At 41.4% G+C, this 16,762-nt stretch overlaps 1 protein-coding gene across 3 annotated transcripts in view; it reads right to left on the reverse strand.

Annotated features, from left to right (window-relative positions):
- The window catches only part of utrn (utrophin), a 456,383-nt gene that overhangs the window by 281,500 nt on the left and 158,121 nt on the right, over window positions 1-16,762 (reverse strand). For all 3 annotated transcript variants that reach the window (XM_062977769.1, XM_016998724.2, XM_062977776.1), the window contains 4 exons: window positions 5,100-5,228; window positions 4,780-4,950; window positions 4,057-4,212; window positions 1,217-1,354 (listed from right to left, as the gene is read on the reverse strand). In XM_062977769.1, the coding sequence (XP_062833839.1) occupies window positions 1,217-1,354; window positions 4,057-4,212; window positions 4,780-4,950; window positions 5,100-5,228 (594 nt within the window). The remainder of the gene's footprint in view (window positions 1-1,216; window positions 1,355-4,056; window positions 4,213-4,779; window positions 4,951-5,099; window positions 5,229-16,762) is intronic.

Genomic DNA, 16,762 nt, shown 5'->3' on the forward strand with positions numbered 1-16,762 from the left:
TATCACATGGACCAGGTGAGGCAGGGTGACTGCCAAAATACTTAAGAGTTCTAGATGGCTCTGAATAATATACTGTGCACATGCAGTAAACTCCATTTGTTTCAGAGACCTTGAAGAAGGACCCTTCTGGATTAGGAAACATCTATCACTTTCCTTTGAGTGGGGAATTAAAACCATCTGCAGAGAAGATGCAGTAGAAAGACATTTCTACTGCATCTTCTGATCTACTGCATCTTTCTGAAGACCTGGATGTGGGACCAAGCTTTTGGCCCATCCTAAGATACGGTTGATATAATCTGATGTATTCGCTGGATTAATGTGTAATTGAATACAGACTGGCTCTGACTTTTGGCCCAATGCTACTGCCCCTGTTGTAATGGCCACACAGTGTTTTACTGTTTTAAATGGGGTATGATATTGGTTTTTAAGTGTGTTTTTACGATCGTTTGTTTTACTATATTTTGTATTATATGTGGCATTAATCTTGCCATTATGTAAGACCGTTCTGGGTCCCCCTGGGGGAAAAGAGCGGTATATAAATTAAATAAATAAATAAATAAATTTCCCCTTTTTTTGATGGAGGTAGGAAAGAAGATAGAGACTTCACCTATACCAGTGGTTCTCAACCTATTGGGTCCCCAGATGTTTTGGCCTTCAACTCTCAAAAATCCTAACAGCTGGTAAACTGGCTGGGATTTCAGGGAGTTGTAGGCCAAAACACCCAGGGACCCACAGGTTGAGAACCACTGACCTATAAAGAAGAAGTATGGTTTGAGTATAGTGGGATTTACTTAAGACTGAAATAGTTAATGGTGAACTAATTGATTAGAATCTATTTAATATAACCGCAACTCTAATTTCAGGATTATGACAGGAAAGTACTATTTACATATTAGAATGGGAAGTTGTCATAATGATAATATTTAGTGGACCTTGTTCTTAAATTGAATGAAACTACACCTGTTTTTTCTCAGTGCCACTGATAATCTGAAATTGGGTAATAAGAAGATGATTTTCTGATAGATACAGGAAAATGTGGCCTTGAAGTATGAGTCCTACTGGGTGGTGGAGAACACAGTGCCTCAGAGAAAGCATTTTTAGATTCATTGCTAGATGGCTCATGATATTTCTTCAAACTTGACAGTTCTCTGATTATTTCACATAATCTCAATTGTGAATACTTCCAATACTTTAGGGGGAATAAATTTTAACTGACCTTCATGCTGCTTTGTCTGGTCTGCAAAAGCAAAAGCTGCAAACGAATTTTCTCTCGCCTGCTGTCTTCTGTAAGCTGCTGTAAAAGCTGCTCACCTTTTTGCAATATTTCCTCAATTTGTGCTCTCTCGTCATCTAGCTAAAATTATAAAATCACAATGTGAACAAACATATAAAACATGTTTTGTAACAATAGATAGCTGTCTGTGAAAGACACAGTCTCTAAACTGTACTCTCTTGATGTGTTAGACTACAACGTCCATCTCCTCCAGCCTGCATTAGCTCTTTTGGGAGAATGTAGTCCACCACATCCAGAGATCATGAGATGAAGTTTATAGTATGTATTAAGTATAATAAATTGTCAAATACACAACTGCTGTGAACTAAGAATTTCTCTCAACCTCAGTGATAAAGCCTATATTCACAGCCTGAGTCATCTCAGTTAAAAAAATTGTCATCCACTTGAATCTTCAGTTTTGTACAAGATTGAAAATATCAAGTCTTTTTTTGGCCGTGGCAGAAAAAGCAACAAAAGTTTCTGCATACAAAATTACACAAAGAACTGCATTTTTGTTTTTAAAAGTTTCAAAATCATTGGAAAAGGTGAAACTTTGCCATTTGTAACTGTAATCTTGTAATATAAAATGCCATTTGAATGTTTTAAATTTTTCATTCTCTTTTGTGAAGGGTTACATCCCTAGAGTAAGCATCTATCGGGAAGTCAAATAGCTAGATTCAAGTGTTAAAATAGGTTCACTGAGAGAGTCAACCTTTTTAAGTTCTACTGACTCAATGAATCTACCCAATGAGACAAACAACTAGCTTTAATTTCATATCCCCAATATATGTATTCATAGCAAAGCCAAGCAATGCTTTCTTCATAGAGTGATATTACACTTTTATATTCATTTTTCCAAATGAGAGATTATTTCCAACACATAGCAGCTCTAACTAAATATCTTGGAATTTAGGCAAGGAGACAGATCACAAAAATCAAAACATACGCCTCATTATTATGTAGTCATTATCAAATGCATACATTTTTCTGAACATACTGGTTGCCATAAATAAACTTCATATGATTTCGCAGCTAAACAGTCTGGATATTACCTAGGAGTTAAACCATGCATGGGCAAACTTTGGCCCTCCAGGTGTTTCAGACTTCAACTTCCACAATTCCTGACAACTGGTAAGCTGGCTGAGATTTCTGGGAATTGAGTCCAAAACACCTGGAGGGCCAAAGTTTGTCCATGCCTGAGCTAAACCTTTGACAATAAAGACCCCATGCTTTTTGTCATGATTGATTACATATGCAGAAATATCAATGTTTTCCTCCCTTTGTATACATCCAAAGATATGAAGCAAAATACAGTGGTTCACATGAGGGATGGAAACTATGTAACCTTCCAGATGTTGTTGAACTATAACATCCAATATCCCTCACCAATGGCTATGCTTCCTAGGGCTGCTGGTAGTTGAAGTTCAATAAATTCACATAATTTCTATCCTTGATTTCCATAAAATATTTATCCAGTTCTACATAAACATAACTAGAAAGAACTTCTCTACAGAAAAAGGATTGGACCATAGCATTCATGTGTCCAAAAGTATATAGATAATAGTAACTGCGTAAAATGTTTGTTCAAGAAATAAAAATTTACATATTCATGTTATTTGGCTGGTACGGCCATCAATATTCATAACTTGAGAAGTGAAAAATATGTTAACTCCAGAAAATTAGTGGGTGTGAAAGAGAGATACAAGGTTATCTATACTGGATCAGTGGATGATGCTAGTAATGTGCAAAATGTCACCTCCTGGGTTCTAGCACTTGTGTCTGCTTCTGGATACACCAGGACACTTAAAAACCAAATATAACACACTGTGTTGTTTATAATGGTTAACCTCATTAGAACAAATATTTTCTCCAGGGGTGTATCTTTGGCAATGATCATAATTCATGATTCATGTTCATGTTTCAGTTTGAAGATATAAATGTAGATGTGACAACATTTTCCTGCATTGCAATCTGATATATATTTCAAATTAAATTACAGTTTTAAAGGAAAGACCCTTACAAATTGAATTTAACAGTATATCATTTATTTTGTTAAAAGCTACAGATTTTCACCACTCAAGAACTCCTCCATTGGAGCTCCTTTCTGTGTTAAAACAGTAACACCAGTTCACAAACTATATGTGATCTAGACTGTAGAGTTAATGCAATGCAACACTATTTTGACTGTCATGGCTCATGCTATGGAATCATGGGAACTATAGTTTTACAAAGTCTTTAGCCTTCTCTGGCAAAAAACTACCTCACCAAACTACCACTCCCATGATTCCACAGCATTGAGCTATGGCAGTAGCCATGATGTCAAACTGCACTACACTGGTCAACAAAGCAAATACCCTTCAGATTAATGTTATCCTCAGGAAATGTGAGTAGCAGCAGTAAATGCATCATTCTTAATAAAAATTATAATCAGCATAAATATGGACACTTGGATGCAACAATTGAGTGCAATAAATACATTAATACAATTAGTAACCTATCTGGAACAGGTAGGGTGGCTATTTACTACATCCTGCAACAACTCCGAGCTTTCTGTACAGTCATAGGAAAACCAATTTCATGCCTCTAAGGCCTCTTCCACACTGTCCCTATATTCCAGTATCCGATCCCAGATTATCTGGCAGTGGAGACTCATATAATCCAGTTTAAAGAAGAGAAAACCAGGAATCAGATCCTGGGATATAGGGCAGTGTAGAAGGGCCCTTAGTATACTCAGTATAAATGAAAACAAATGTGTTATTCTGTTCTATGCTGAGCTCACAAACCTTTTCTTCATCTTCTTTTGATTCCATGTGCTTCTCCACCACATTCAGCATGTCCTGTAACTCACATTCAAATTTATCAAGATCTGCAGAAGCCATGGAAGGTCCATACAGCTCTTGCTTGACAAACATTTTGTGGCCCTCCAGATTGAAAAACATCTGGCACAAAAGTGAAAAATACACAGATACACAAATTAGCATGTCTTTGTTCATAAGAGTGCTAATGCTACAAAACAACAACAATAACAAAAATCTGCACCAGTAATTGTATATGCACAACACGCCTGCAGGAGTAAAATGTCTGAAGTGCCAGCAGAGTCCTGGGTGCAACAAGCGTTTGACCACAGATTTGTTAGCTCAGTTCAAGAATGAAATAATGCCATACTTGAAAATCAGAATTGGGATAGTCATCCAAAACTTAAGCTGATTTCCACACCAAGAGATTCTCACTAGGAAAATGCCTTTTGTGAAATGCCTTTTACAAGGAATGCTACTTACATAGCTTTACAAACCCCATCAGATTCTGTCTTACTTGCGTTTGGTGAAGAAGATGTGAGAAGTTCAGGGTCACACAGAATCAAATTTACTGAGCTCTGTTTAACTAAATCGATAATGGTCTCAGTCCAACATCCCCCAGTGCAGTGTACTTATCTGGATGTGGACCTGCAGTACATTGAATCATATAACTTCCCTAGAAGTCTCACTTTGCAGATCTTCCATCCTCACCTTAGAACTTCTGATGTGCTGTGACACTTTCTCAAAATCCCTGTTCAATTCAGCCAATTTCGGTTCCACAAGCTCACGGCACGACACACCACGACTATTCATTAGGACAATAGCTTGGTCACGCACATTGTCAACTCTGAGGCTAACGTCATCTAACTCTGATGTCAGGCGCTGAGAAGAAAAGAAAAACAGTATGGGCTTTAGTGTTTAGAACAGAGCAAGATCTGTACTAAACAGAGAAGGAAATCAACTGAGAAATTTGGCAATATTTCATAGAGTATTCTGTATAAGCTTCATCAGTAAGAAATGAGGTTTGCCACCTTCACTGTCTCTTCTTTCTTGCTGACTGGCTTTTTCTCTATCTCATCTAGCAGGGTTTCAGCTTGGTACAGCCAAGTGCTTATGTGAGCAACAGTTTCATCAAAAATCTCCAACTGACTTTGGTGATTCTGAAAAGCAAAGTCAAAGATAAATCAATGAAAAATACCTAGAGAAAGATCAATAAAATGCAAGTGTTTGCTATTTTGATAGGAAAACCTTAGCAGTAGTCAGTCATCATCACATTTATTTGGATTTTTGGCCCACTGGGTGCTAAGACTTTTAAATAGATCCATCAACACAAAAACAAATAAAACTGAAACAGAGATAGTCTCATCCCACTATTTTCTATTATCCACTTCTATGCAAGGTTAGTTGAATAAGTTTTGCTGGCTGAGGCAAAATATTTGCTGTCCCACCATACAAAGAAAGAGATACACATAGAAGTGGCATCCCAGTTCCACAAATTATCATTAATTATTGAGATGAACTAGACCAGCATGTGAATGTTACTTAAATGTGAGAGTGTACTCTATTACAATTGCAGTCTGCAGGCAAGTTCAGAGAACAAAATACATGTGGTGCATATGTACAGCATTGTCTTCCAAGAAATTGGTAAAATGCTCACACTACTGCTCACCCCACCCCATGAGTCCTTCACCCTATCTATTAGTAGAGGTTATCCCTGAATAGCAGTTTCTATGAATCTGACTCATATTCCCCAAGAAAAACATACAAGTATCAGTCATGCCTTCACTTCAAAAGAGAGGTCAATAGTGATCGAGTTTGTGAATTGTTATTGGACTGCGTACCTTGAAGTCATTTCTGACTTAAGGTAACCCTAAGCTGAACCTGCCACAGGGTTTTCTAGGCAAGATTTGATCAGAGGGAGTTGCCCTTGTCTGTCTCTGAGATGGAGAGGAACTTGCCTAAAATCAATAGGAGGGGGTGCTGAGTGGGCATTCGAACACTTTTTTCCTGGAATTCTTTTCAACATGCAAACCATTACAGCACATTAGCTCTTGGGCTATTTTATATAGTACTGTATATTAAAACATAAAATAATTATACTGTTATGGGCAATTGCTGAGGAGACTGAATTAGGGGTCAGCTACATCTGATGCTGGAGAATAACAACCTCATGTTTTTCTCATGCATCACACACCTTAAAATAGCCAACAACACTGCTTAGGGGGTTCTATTGGTTATTTAAACATATTTTTAGGCAGATTTTCATTTTTTTTTTTTTGTTCTGTGGGGTTGTACAAAACTTTTTTTTTCAAAAACACTTCCTTATTTTTTCAGCCAGCCTTGCTTTGAAAAAAGCTTGTGCAGTGAAAAGTGAAGAGACCCTCAAATATCTGAAAATATGACAAAATGGTCAACAACAATACCCAAGACTTTGGGGCACTACTGAACATGGCAGGAAAGAAATTATGCACACACATCCAATCAAGGTATTGGGGTCACATCCAGCCCATAGACCATAAGTTGTGTTTAAAAGGACTACAATCCATTATTAAATCAGGATTTTTGGTGTTAAAAATCATCACTAGGCAAAGTTATTATTACAAATTTAGGAAATTTAGGATTATTACAAAGTTAGGAAAAACCATTGATAGAAAAGCTGCTTACAATAACCAAAATAAATTATTTCTAAGGTTTCATTACATTCCTATACATAGTACAGTAGGATCTCACTTATCCAAGCTAAACGGGCCTGCAGAAGCTTGGATAAGCGAATATCTTGGATAATAAGGAGAGATTAAGGAAAAAGCTATTAAACATCAAATTAGGTTATGATTGTACAAATTAAGCACCAAAACACCATGTTTTACAACAAATTTGACAGAAAAAGCAGTTCAATATGCAGTAATGTTATGTTGTAATTACTGTATTTACGAATTTAGCACCAAAATATCATGATATATTGAAAACATCGACTACAAAAATGGCTTGGATAATCCAGAAATATGGATAAGCGAGGCTTGGATAAGTGAGACTCTACTGTACTTGTTGTCAGGCTACAACTCCATAGCAATGGTTTTGACATTTCAAGTGGAAGGAGAAAGATGGAAAAAGAGCAACTTTTTAGACACTGTGGGAAACATTGGTTTCCAAAGAAGCTGTTGAAATCTTTAATCAGCATATTCACCTGACACATTTTATATCCACAAGCTGACTGACAGAATTGAATATACATAGAGAACTGTGGTTTCCAAGTTTCTTAAAATTGCTGTGTGCGTGGTGCTATAATTTGCAGCTTCATGGTGTATTTTATCCAAATTATGTAAAGAACCTATTACTTGGCTTAGCCAATCACTCTCAAGACCCAGGTCCTAGGTGGTTGTCTAGAGGTGATAATGAACTGGATGCAAATCAGTAAGTTGAAGCTGAATTCAGACAAGACTGAAGTACTATGTGTTTCAAAATGTTCCCTAGGGGAAAAAAAGTAGTAATAAACCTGTGGCTTCTTCTCTACACTTGAGGCCAGGTAGTGGTTAAGAATGGCTATTTTTAGATTTCATTGGAACACAAATACAACTGTTATGCATAGTATTCCTGCCCAAATAAATAGAATAATGGTCTATTACAAGGTACCCTTTTCTGGTTCTGCCCTTGAAGACATTCAGAAGCTGCCACTGTTGCCTGGGTACTGACAGATTGATTTGGTAGAACTTACATCCGTTCATAAATAAAGAACCTGTACTAGCTGTCAATTAGAGCCAAGGCAAGGTGTTAAGAAAGATCTTGTTGGTCTATTACACAATCCATGACATTACCAATGCACTTTTTTTACAGTCATGCAGGGAGAAGGAAGGTGCAACAGGAAGATGAGGCCACAGACGCATATCATACAACTCTCGTATCAATAGGACTAGTGCCTATGGTTTCATTTATCCACTACTGACAAAATAAGAAATCTCTGAGCATTTTCTAGGTGCTTCAGCATAACTCCATGGTACTCTTGAGGCAAATGTCATTAATTTCAAAAGGGTTTGCCGTTATCCAGTTTTGCTTATGCATGAGTCCATGGATACAGGGGTCATATTGTACTCCTTAATTTCTGAGTACCTTGTTGGTGATGGGTAGGGATCATTGCTGCCAATGCACTATTTATTATTTATTTGCGGTATTTATATATCACCCTTCTCAAACCCACAGGGGACTCAGGGAAGTTCACAGTTTTGGCAACAATTCAATGCTCTCGATAAAAACATTATAAACATCAAAATTGGCCCACCTCTGATAAAACATTAAACATTATTAAACACATGACATAAAATAACATCATATCTGAGAAGTTTGATTTGGGCAATTCTACAGGAGATAGTAGAATGCCTTAGTTCTAAAGACCATACAAAAACAAAACATTGCAGCTGCCACCACTGCTCTCGTATTTTCCTCATCTTGTTTTTCCATGTTGCCGCTACCTTCAGCTTCAGCTCCATTGGAAAAGTCAATGGGGTTATTGTTACACAGATTTCAACAACATGGGTCCCAATAACTAAAAGAGCACTTTCTCGTCTACTAACAAGTCCATGGTTTCCAGGTTTTTGGAAATGAAAGAGCAATGAGATATAGTGGGGCTCTGTATTTAACTGGTGTTTTGAGCTGGGGGGGGGGGGTATTTTAGGTACCTCATTCTTTATGTTACATAATACAGTTCATGTAGGTTTATGCATCCCAACATGGGACTACAAGGTAATACATTTTAATAATAATTACAGTAAACATTACCATGTGAATTGCTTAGAACTAGATAAGATACCCATAACTCTGAGCAACTGCTGTAAAACCTGAAAGGGAATTCCATGGTATCCAGCACTTCAACAATGAACTCAATGTCACTATAACGTCCTGCTTCCTGTTGTCAAATGGAAGTGTTCATAAAAACGGTATGACTTGTAACAATTCAGCACTATGCTAGTCCCCAGTGTGTTGTGAAATTATTTTCAAAGCAGTGATTTCACTAGTAACAAAATTTTGTGGATGAAAAATGAAACAACCAATTTGTCTATCCATCAAGGTCAAGTTCCAATTAGTTCTGTACACTCAAGGGGAATCTCTGCTTACATCTTTAGATATCTTCCAAGGTTGCATGGGAAACCTGTTTTCAAAACTGATCAGACTTTCAAAAATAGTTTTGAGTAATGACTTTAGGTTTCTTGAGATTTGGCTCCTCACCCAAATAACAAATCTTATTGAGGATGGCCCTAGCAGAAAATCCCTAAAATGTCTCTATGGATCTGACCTTGAGTATTTCCTGAGGTACATCTCTGGTATTTCATTAGATCTTCAAAATGTGGCTACAAACTACAAGGGCAATTTTGGTGATTAAAATATTCACTGTTCGTGTCAAGGACAGAACGCCACAAGATTCAAAGTAACAGAGTTTATTAGATTACAGAACTCAAAAATGCCCGTAAAAACACAAGGGCCAGGCAATTTTTGCCTTTAGGAGCAAAAAGGGGACAAAAGTAAATGTTCAAAAGATAAACCGGATTAAACCGGAGTTTAATCCGGGTAAAAACAAACTGCTTGCTTCAGCCTAGGTATTAACAGAACGAAAGCCAAAGAACAAAAGATACAAAGAATGCAACTAATTGGCAGCAGATTCCTCTCTGCTGCCAGCACTGTGCTTAGAGTAACTTGCGTCGCTCCCACACACACACAGTAGACAGGATCTCCAACACGAGCAATTCAGCCAAGGATTGTAGAAGTAGAGTAGACCAGTTCCGTTCCGTAAATCAAAGCCAGAAGCAGACGTTTGTAGTTTTTCCAAGTCCAAGAAGGGGGGAAGACAAGCCGTGGTCAGTTCAGTCCGGGTTCTCAAAGCAGGAGATGGCGTCCGTCAGAAAGACGACGGAAGGTCAAGCTAATAAGAGTAAGCACAGGTTTGCACAAACAAATGCCCACACAATCCCTCCCGCCGTCTGACCCTGGATTTCAATCAACTTACGTCACAGCACAGGAAAGCACACAAGTCTTCAGGGAAGCGTCCCACACACACACGGATCCCAAGCGTTTGCCCAGATTACCTTGCCCGACGCAATTTGCAATTGCTCCCAAGCCCCATTTTATGCCAGTTACAAATCTTCATCACTGTCAGCTGTCCTCCTTAACCCGGGCGTTTCCTCATCACTTTCCTCGTCAGAGCTGGAACACCTCTGACTACGCCCAACAGCATCTCCAGCTGTGGATCCCGTCCCATCCCTCCAGCTAAGCCATGGGTCTAATCCTGAAGGTCCCCATTCATCTTCTGTCCCATCATGGCCAGTGGCCCCCAATTCCTCCCTTACCCGAGTCCAATCCATCTCATCCTCCTCTGAGCTAACCAGCCCTTCCTCCATTCTCTCCGTGAACCCTTCGAAAGACTCTTCGTCAGAGGGTGCTGCAAATATGTCTCGCAGTCTTTTTCTCTCTCGCTCCTCGAGAGTATCCGACTCTCGAGGAGTCTTACGCCCACGCCTGTCAGAAACAGAGCCACGAGGCTCAATCATAACACTATCCCCTCTCACAAAGGCCTCCTCCCCCGATGGCGGAGAAGTGGCAGTGATACCCTCCGCTATAGCACCACGACGACTAGAGGTATCAAGTTTCAACAGCGAACGATGAAAGACTGGATGGACCTTTAAACTAGACGGTAAACGCAAACGAAACGCAACAGAAGAAATCTTTTTAACGATAGGAAAGGGACCCAAATACCGAGGCGCAAACTTTCCCCCAGCCTGTTTAATATGTTTGGAAGATAACCACACCAAATCCCCTTCTTCCAACTCCTCCCCTGCCTGCCTGTGGCGGTCAGCCTGAGTCTTCTGCGTTGCCTTAGCTTCCAGCAGTAAGCGACGGGCAACATCATGCAATGCAGCCATTTCCGTAGAGCGGTACACAGGGTCCGAAGAGACCACATTGGTCGACGGCGCCACACCTCCCCGTGGGTGAAAACCATAAGTTAGCTCAAACGGCGTATGCTGACTAGATGTGTGCACCGCATTGTTGTAAGCAAATTCCGCCACCGGTAGCCACTTCACCCAAGCCGTGGGTTGGTCTAAACAAAAACAACGCAGATATTGCTCTAAGAGCCCATTAACCCGTTCCGACTGTCCATCCGTTTGCGGATGGAAAGCTGAAGAAACGTTTAACTTAGTCCCCAAACACTCATGGAAATGTTTCCAAAAGCGTGACACAAATTGCGGAGCCCTATCTGAAATAATCACCTCGGGTGCTCCGTGCAAACGATAGATGTGCTTAGTAAATAGTAAGGCCAACGTAGGGGCCGCCGGAATGGTTGAACAAGGAATAAAATGAGCCAGTTTACTAAATAAATCCACCACCACCCAAATACAAGTATAACCCCCAGACTTAGGCAAATCTGAAATGAAATCCATGGAAATGATTTGCCATGGCCTGTCCGGAACAGGTAAAGACGACAACAACCCTCTAGGGCGCCCAACAGGCGTCTTACTCTGCTGGCAAACGGCGCAGCTGTCACAAAAGCGCAGAATGTCTTGCCGCATCTTTGGCCACCAATAGCTCCTGGTAATGAGCTGCACGGTCTTGAATCTGCCAAAGTGCCCAGCCATGGGTTCGTCATGGTGGGCTCTAATCACCTCCAACCTGAGGGCCCCCACTGGTACGTAGACCTGCCCCCTGCGTACCAATACTCCGTCTTGATCTTGTAGATGCGGCAGTATGGTACGGTTACCTGCTGAGAGCAGCATCAGTTGCTCCTGTGTCCACACATCATCCCTCTGAGCCGCAAGGATCTGGTCATGTAACCCGAGCTCATTATCTACAACACACAGAGAGGCAGTAGGCAAGATGGTCTGACATACAACCTGCTCATTGGTCTTAAACTCCGGCTTGCGGGATAAAGCATCGGCCCGCAAGTTTGCCTTCCCCTCTACGAACTGCACCTTGAAGTTAAACCTGGAGAAAAACAAAGCCCATCGGATTTGACGCTGGTTTAACTTCTTTGCTGTTTGCAAGTGTTCTAAGTTCTTGTGATCAGATCTGACCACGATCTGGTGCCGTGCCCCTTCAAGCCAGTGCCGCCACACCTCAAACGCCACCTTAATCGCCAACAACTCCTTCTCCCATATGGTATAGTTCTGCTCGAAGGGTGTTAGTTGCCGCGAGTAAAATCCACAGGGACGCAAGGTCCCTGAGGAGTCCTTCTGAGACAATACAGCCCCCAACGCGTAGCTAGAAGCGTCCGCTTCTACCACGAACGGTTTGTCAACATCAGGATGGGTTAGTATGTTGTCCGATTGAAAACTAGACTTAAGTTGTAGAAACGCCTCGTGAGCTTCCCGCCCCCACACAAATGGCTGTTTCTTGCGCAGAAGCTGCGTCAAAGGTACCGTGAGCTTTGCAAAATTCGGAATAAACTCCCGGTAGTAATTAGCGAAACCTAAGAACCTTTGTACATCCTTCTTAGTTTTCAGCTCCTGCCATGAGTTGACGGCGTCAACCTTATGTGGGTCCATTTTAAGTTCCCTACCTGACACTACATGACCTAGGAACTCCACTTCAGGCACATGAAAGACGCATTTGGAAGCCTTGGCGAAAAGCCCATTAGCCCGCAGTCGGTGCAGAACCTGCTTGACATGTTGACGATGTTCTTTCTCGTCCTTAGAAAAAATCAAGATATCATCCAAATAAATCACTAAAAATTGGTCAATTAGGTCCCTGAACACATCGTTCATGAACCTCTGGAAGACCGCAGGAGCATTACAAAGCCCAAAAGGCATGACTCGGAACTCGTGGCATCCGAAACACGTGTTAAATGCCGTCTTCCATTCATCCCCTTCCCGTATACGGATTAAGTTATAGGCCCCCCGCAGGTCAAGCTTGGTAAAGACCTTAGCCCCTTGTACCCTTGATAACAGTTCCGAGATTAAAGGGAGCGGGTACCTATCCCGAATGGTGTATTTGTTTAGGATCCGATAGTCGCAGACCAACCTAAGTTCCCCAGTCTTTTTGGCTACAAAGAATACTGGTGCCGCAGTTGGAGAACTAGATGGGCGAATAAACCCCTTGGCTAAATTTTCATCTAAAAACTCCCGCAAAGCTTGCCTTTCCGGTACAGTCAAGGCATACAGCCTCCCTGCTGGCAGTTTCGCACCTTCTGCCAGCTTGATGGCGCAATCATATGGCCTGTGCGGTGGTAATTTGTCCGCTTCTCTTTTACAAAATACATCAGAGAACTCCCCATACTCAGCAGGCACTCCCTCCATATCAGCATGAGTAACGTTTAAAGTGCAACAATCCTGCCTCTTTAAGATCACTTTACGTGTTGCCCAATCCACTTGTGGGTTTACTACAGCTAACCAATCCATTCCCAGGATCACATCATATCTAGGCAAGCTCGTAATATCCCACACAAACGTTCCCGTTACTCCCTGCACCTCCCACGTTACTGCTGAGGTTTCCTGGTTAACCACCCCAGTCTCCAGCAGTCTCCCATCTGCTCCCTCCACCCACACGTCGCATGCCTTGCGCACTCTAGGAATGCCATGCTTCTTAGCAAACTCAATATCTATATAGGAGACCGTAGCTCCTGAGTCCAGCAGTGCCAGAGTAGAAACAAGTTCCCTTCCCCCAACAGATAATGTAATGGGTACGAAAACATGCTTCCTCCCCTCAGTTGACTGCTTGAGGAGCCCTAGTGCGTTGGACTCACGTCGCACTAGGGCTGGCCTTTTCCCGAAAGCTGGGAAGGTTTCACATTACAATTTTTGGCAAAATGCCCAGCATTCCCACAGTACAAACACAAGCCCAGCTGCCTCCTACGGCTCTTTTCCTCTGTAGACAGTTTTTTAAAGACCCCAAGCTCCATGGGCTCTTCCCCCATCACCACAGGTGCCCTGGTTACATGCATGGGTGGCGCACACATTGCTTTTGAGTGTTTACGAGCCTCGAACCTTGCGTCTAAACGCAGCACCTTAGCTACTAAGGCGTCCCAGCTTTCAGCCGGCTCCAAGCGTGCTAATTCATCCTGGAGCATATCACTTAACCCGGCAGTAAATAAAAGCATGAATGCATTTTCCCCCCAATCCAGCTGGTGGCGATACAGGTTAAACTTATTTAAGTAATCCAAAACAGTCCCCTTTCCCTGTTTCAACCGATACAGAGCCCACCCAGCGTTCTCCGTGCGGAGAGGATCCCCAAAAGTATCAGTTAACAACCTTTTGAAATTATTCAAATTGTCCTTGACTGGGTCATTTCCCAAAATTAAATTAGTGGCCCATTGTCCTGCGGGACCGGTCAACAAACTCAAAATAAAAGCCACCTTGCTAGTGTCAGTAGGAAAAGCATGAGCACTGAGCTGAGAAAAATAAAGCTCCACTTGTGCCAAAAAGGTTGGCAACTTGCACCTGGTTCCGTCAAAGCGTTCAGGAGTCAAAACATGTCCTTTCACAGCAAAAGCTGTTTGGCTTAAGGCCGTTTGCAATTGGTCTACTTTGGCTCTTAACTCATCCATCGTCTTCCTGACGGGTTTATTGCTGCAATAAACTTTTTATGGGCGTCGGGCAATCTGTCAAGGACAGAACGCCACAAGATTCAAAGTAACAGAGTTTATTAGATTACAGAACTCAAAAATGCCCGTAAAAACACAAGGGCCAGGCAATTTTTGCCTTTAGGAGCAAAAAGGGGACAAAAGTAAATGTTCAAAAGATAAACCGGATTAAACCGGAGTTTAATCCGGGTAAAAACAAACTGCTTGCTTCAGCCTAGGTATTAACAGAACGAAAGCCAAAGAACAAAAGATACAAAGAATGCAACTAATTGGCAGCAGATTCCTCTCTGCTGCCAGCACTGTGCTTAGAGTAACTTGCGTCGCTCCCACACACACACAGTAGACAGGATCTCCAACACGAGCAATTCAGCCAAGGATTGTAGAAGTAGAGTAGACCAGTTCCGTTCCGTAAATCAAAGCCAGAAGCAGACGTTTGTAGTTTTTCCAAGTCCAAGAAGGGGGGAAGACAAGCCGTGGTCAGTTCAGTCCGGGTTCTCAAAGCAGGAGATGGCGTCCGTCAGAAAGACGACGGAAGGTCAAGCTAATAAGAGTAAGCACAGGTTTGCACAAACAAATGCCCACACAATCCCTCCCGCCGTCTGACCCTGGATTTCAATCAACTTACGTCACAGCACAGGAAAGCACACAAGTCTTCAGGGAAGCGTCCCACACACACACGGATCCCAAGCGTTTGCCCAGATTACCTTGCCCGACGCAATTTGCAATTGCTCCCAAGCCCCATTTTATGCCAGTTACAAATCTTCATCACTGTCAGCTGTCCTCCTTAACCCGGGCGTTTCCTCATCACTTTCCTCGTCAGAGCTGGAACACCTCTGACTACGCCCAACAGCATCTCCAGCTGTGGATCCCGTCCCATCCCTCCAGCTAAGCCATGGGTCTAATCCTGAAGGTCCCCATTCATCTTCTGTCCCATCATGGCCAGTGGCCCCCAATTCCTCCCTTACCCGAGTCCAATCCATCTCATCCTCCTCTGAGCTAACCAGCCCTTCCTCCATTCTCTCCGTGAACCCTTCGAAAGACTCTTCGTCAGAGGGTGCTGCAAATATGTCTCGCAGTCTTTTTCTCTCTCGCTCCTCGAGAGTATCCGACTCTCGAGGAGTCTTACGCCCACGCCTGTCAGAAACAGAGCCACGAGGCTCAATCATAACAGTTCGCCACCATCCGTAATCATGGTTTAGACTAGTGATAGGATTAAATTAAAATCAGTGAAGTTAGGATTTTTAAAATGTAAAGGTGAAATTTTATTAAATACGTTTTAGTATAATAGATTAGCAAGTTGGAGCTTCTTAAATTAGAGCTATTTTACACAATTTAGATTTCCCAGCTTATTTTTAATAAAATGAAATGTATCAATTGTTTGTTTTATATCCCATCTTTTTTTCCAGGGCACAGATGAGCTCACAGGTTTTTTAAAAAAGTATTAATACAACTATTGATATAAAAGTTTTAAAACAATACAGTGACTGTTCCATTTTAAAGATGTATGTTAAACCAATTTTAAAAGAAACATCTATAGTGACTGGTCATTTTTTTCCATGATGAGAACATGACTGTTCAATTAATTGCAAAGTTAAAAGGCACAAGCAGCATGAAAAGAGATGGTCATCTTTGCATCTAGATAATCCTCCTGTGTTCTAAATTCAACTCATCCCAGTTCCTCATCTATTCCAGGAAACATAAGTCCGAATCTCTTGACCTAGGGACTTTTGCTGGGATCTAACTGGGAAGAGGTAAACTAATTCAAACAGGACGTGAGATTATAAAAGATGCTGGAGACAAAGAGAGCAAGGGAAGGGCCTTTGAGGGGGAGGATGGGAAATGGTACATCAAAAATTCATGTATGTGTTTTACCTTATTCTCAAACCTCAACAGATAAGGAAGTAATGGAATAAAACAGGTAGCCTTTTCTAGATTCATTCTGGTATAGCTTCTATTGCAATCACCCAACTTGAACTTAAATAGAAATTTAGAATCAACAATTTCTACCTTCGTACCTAAATGTTTGTACTAGGATGAACCAGTTGTTTAACTATTAACCCTTTCCCTGAGGTATTAACCCTTTCTTACTAACTGCTCTATCTCTGATAAAGCCTTACCTCCACTGATCTTAGTGACACA

This window comes from Anolis carolinensis, chromosome 1 (genome assembly GCF_035594765.1).
Source record: "Anolis carolinensis isolate JA03-04 chromosome 1, rAnoCar3.1.pri, whole genome shotgun sequence".
Taxonomy (NCBI): Eukaryota; Metazoa; Chordata; class Lepidosauria; order Squamata; family Dactyloidae; genus Anolis; species Anolis carolinensis.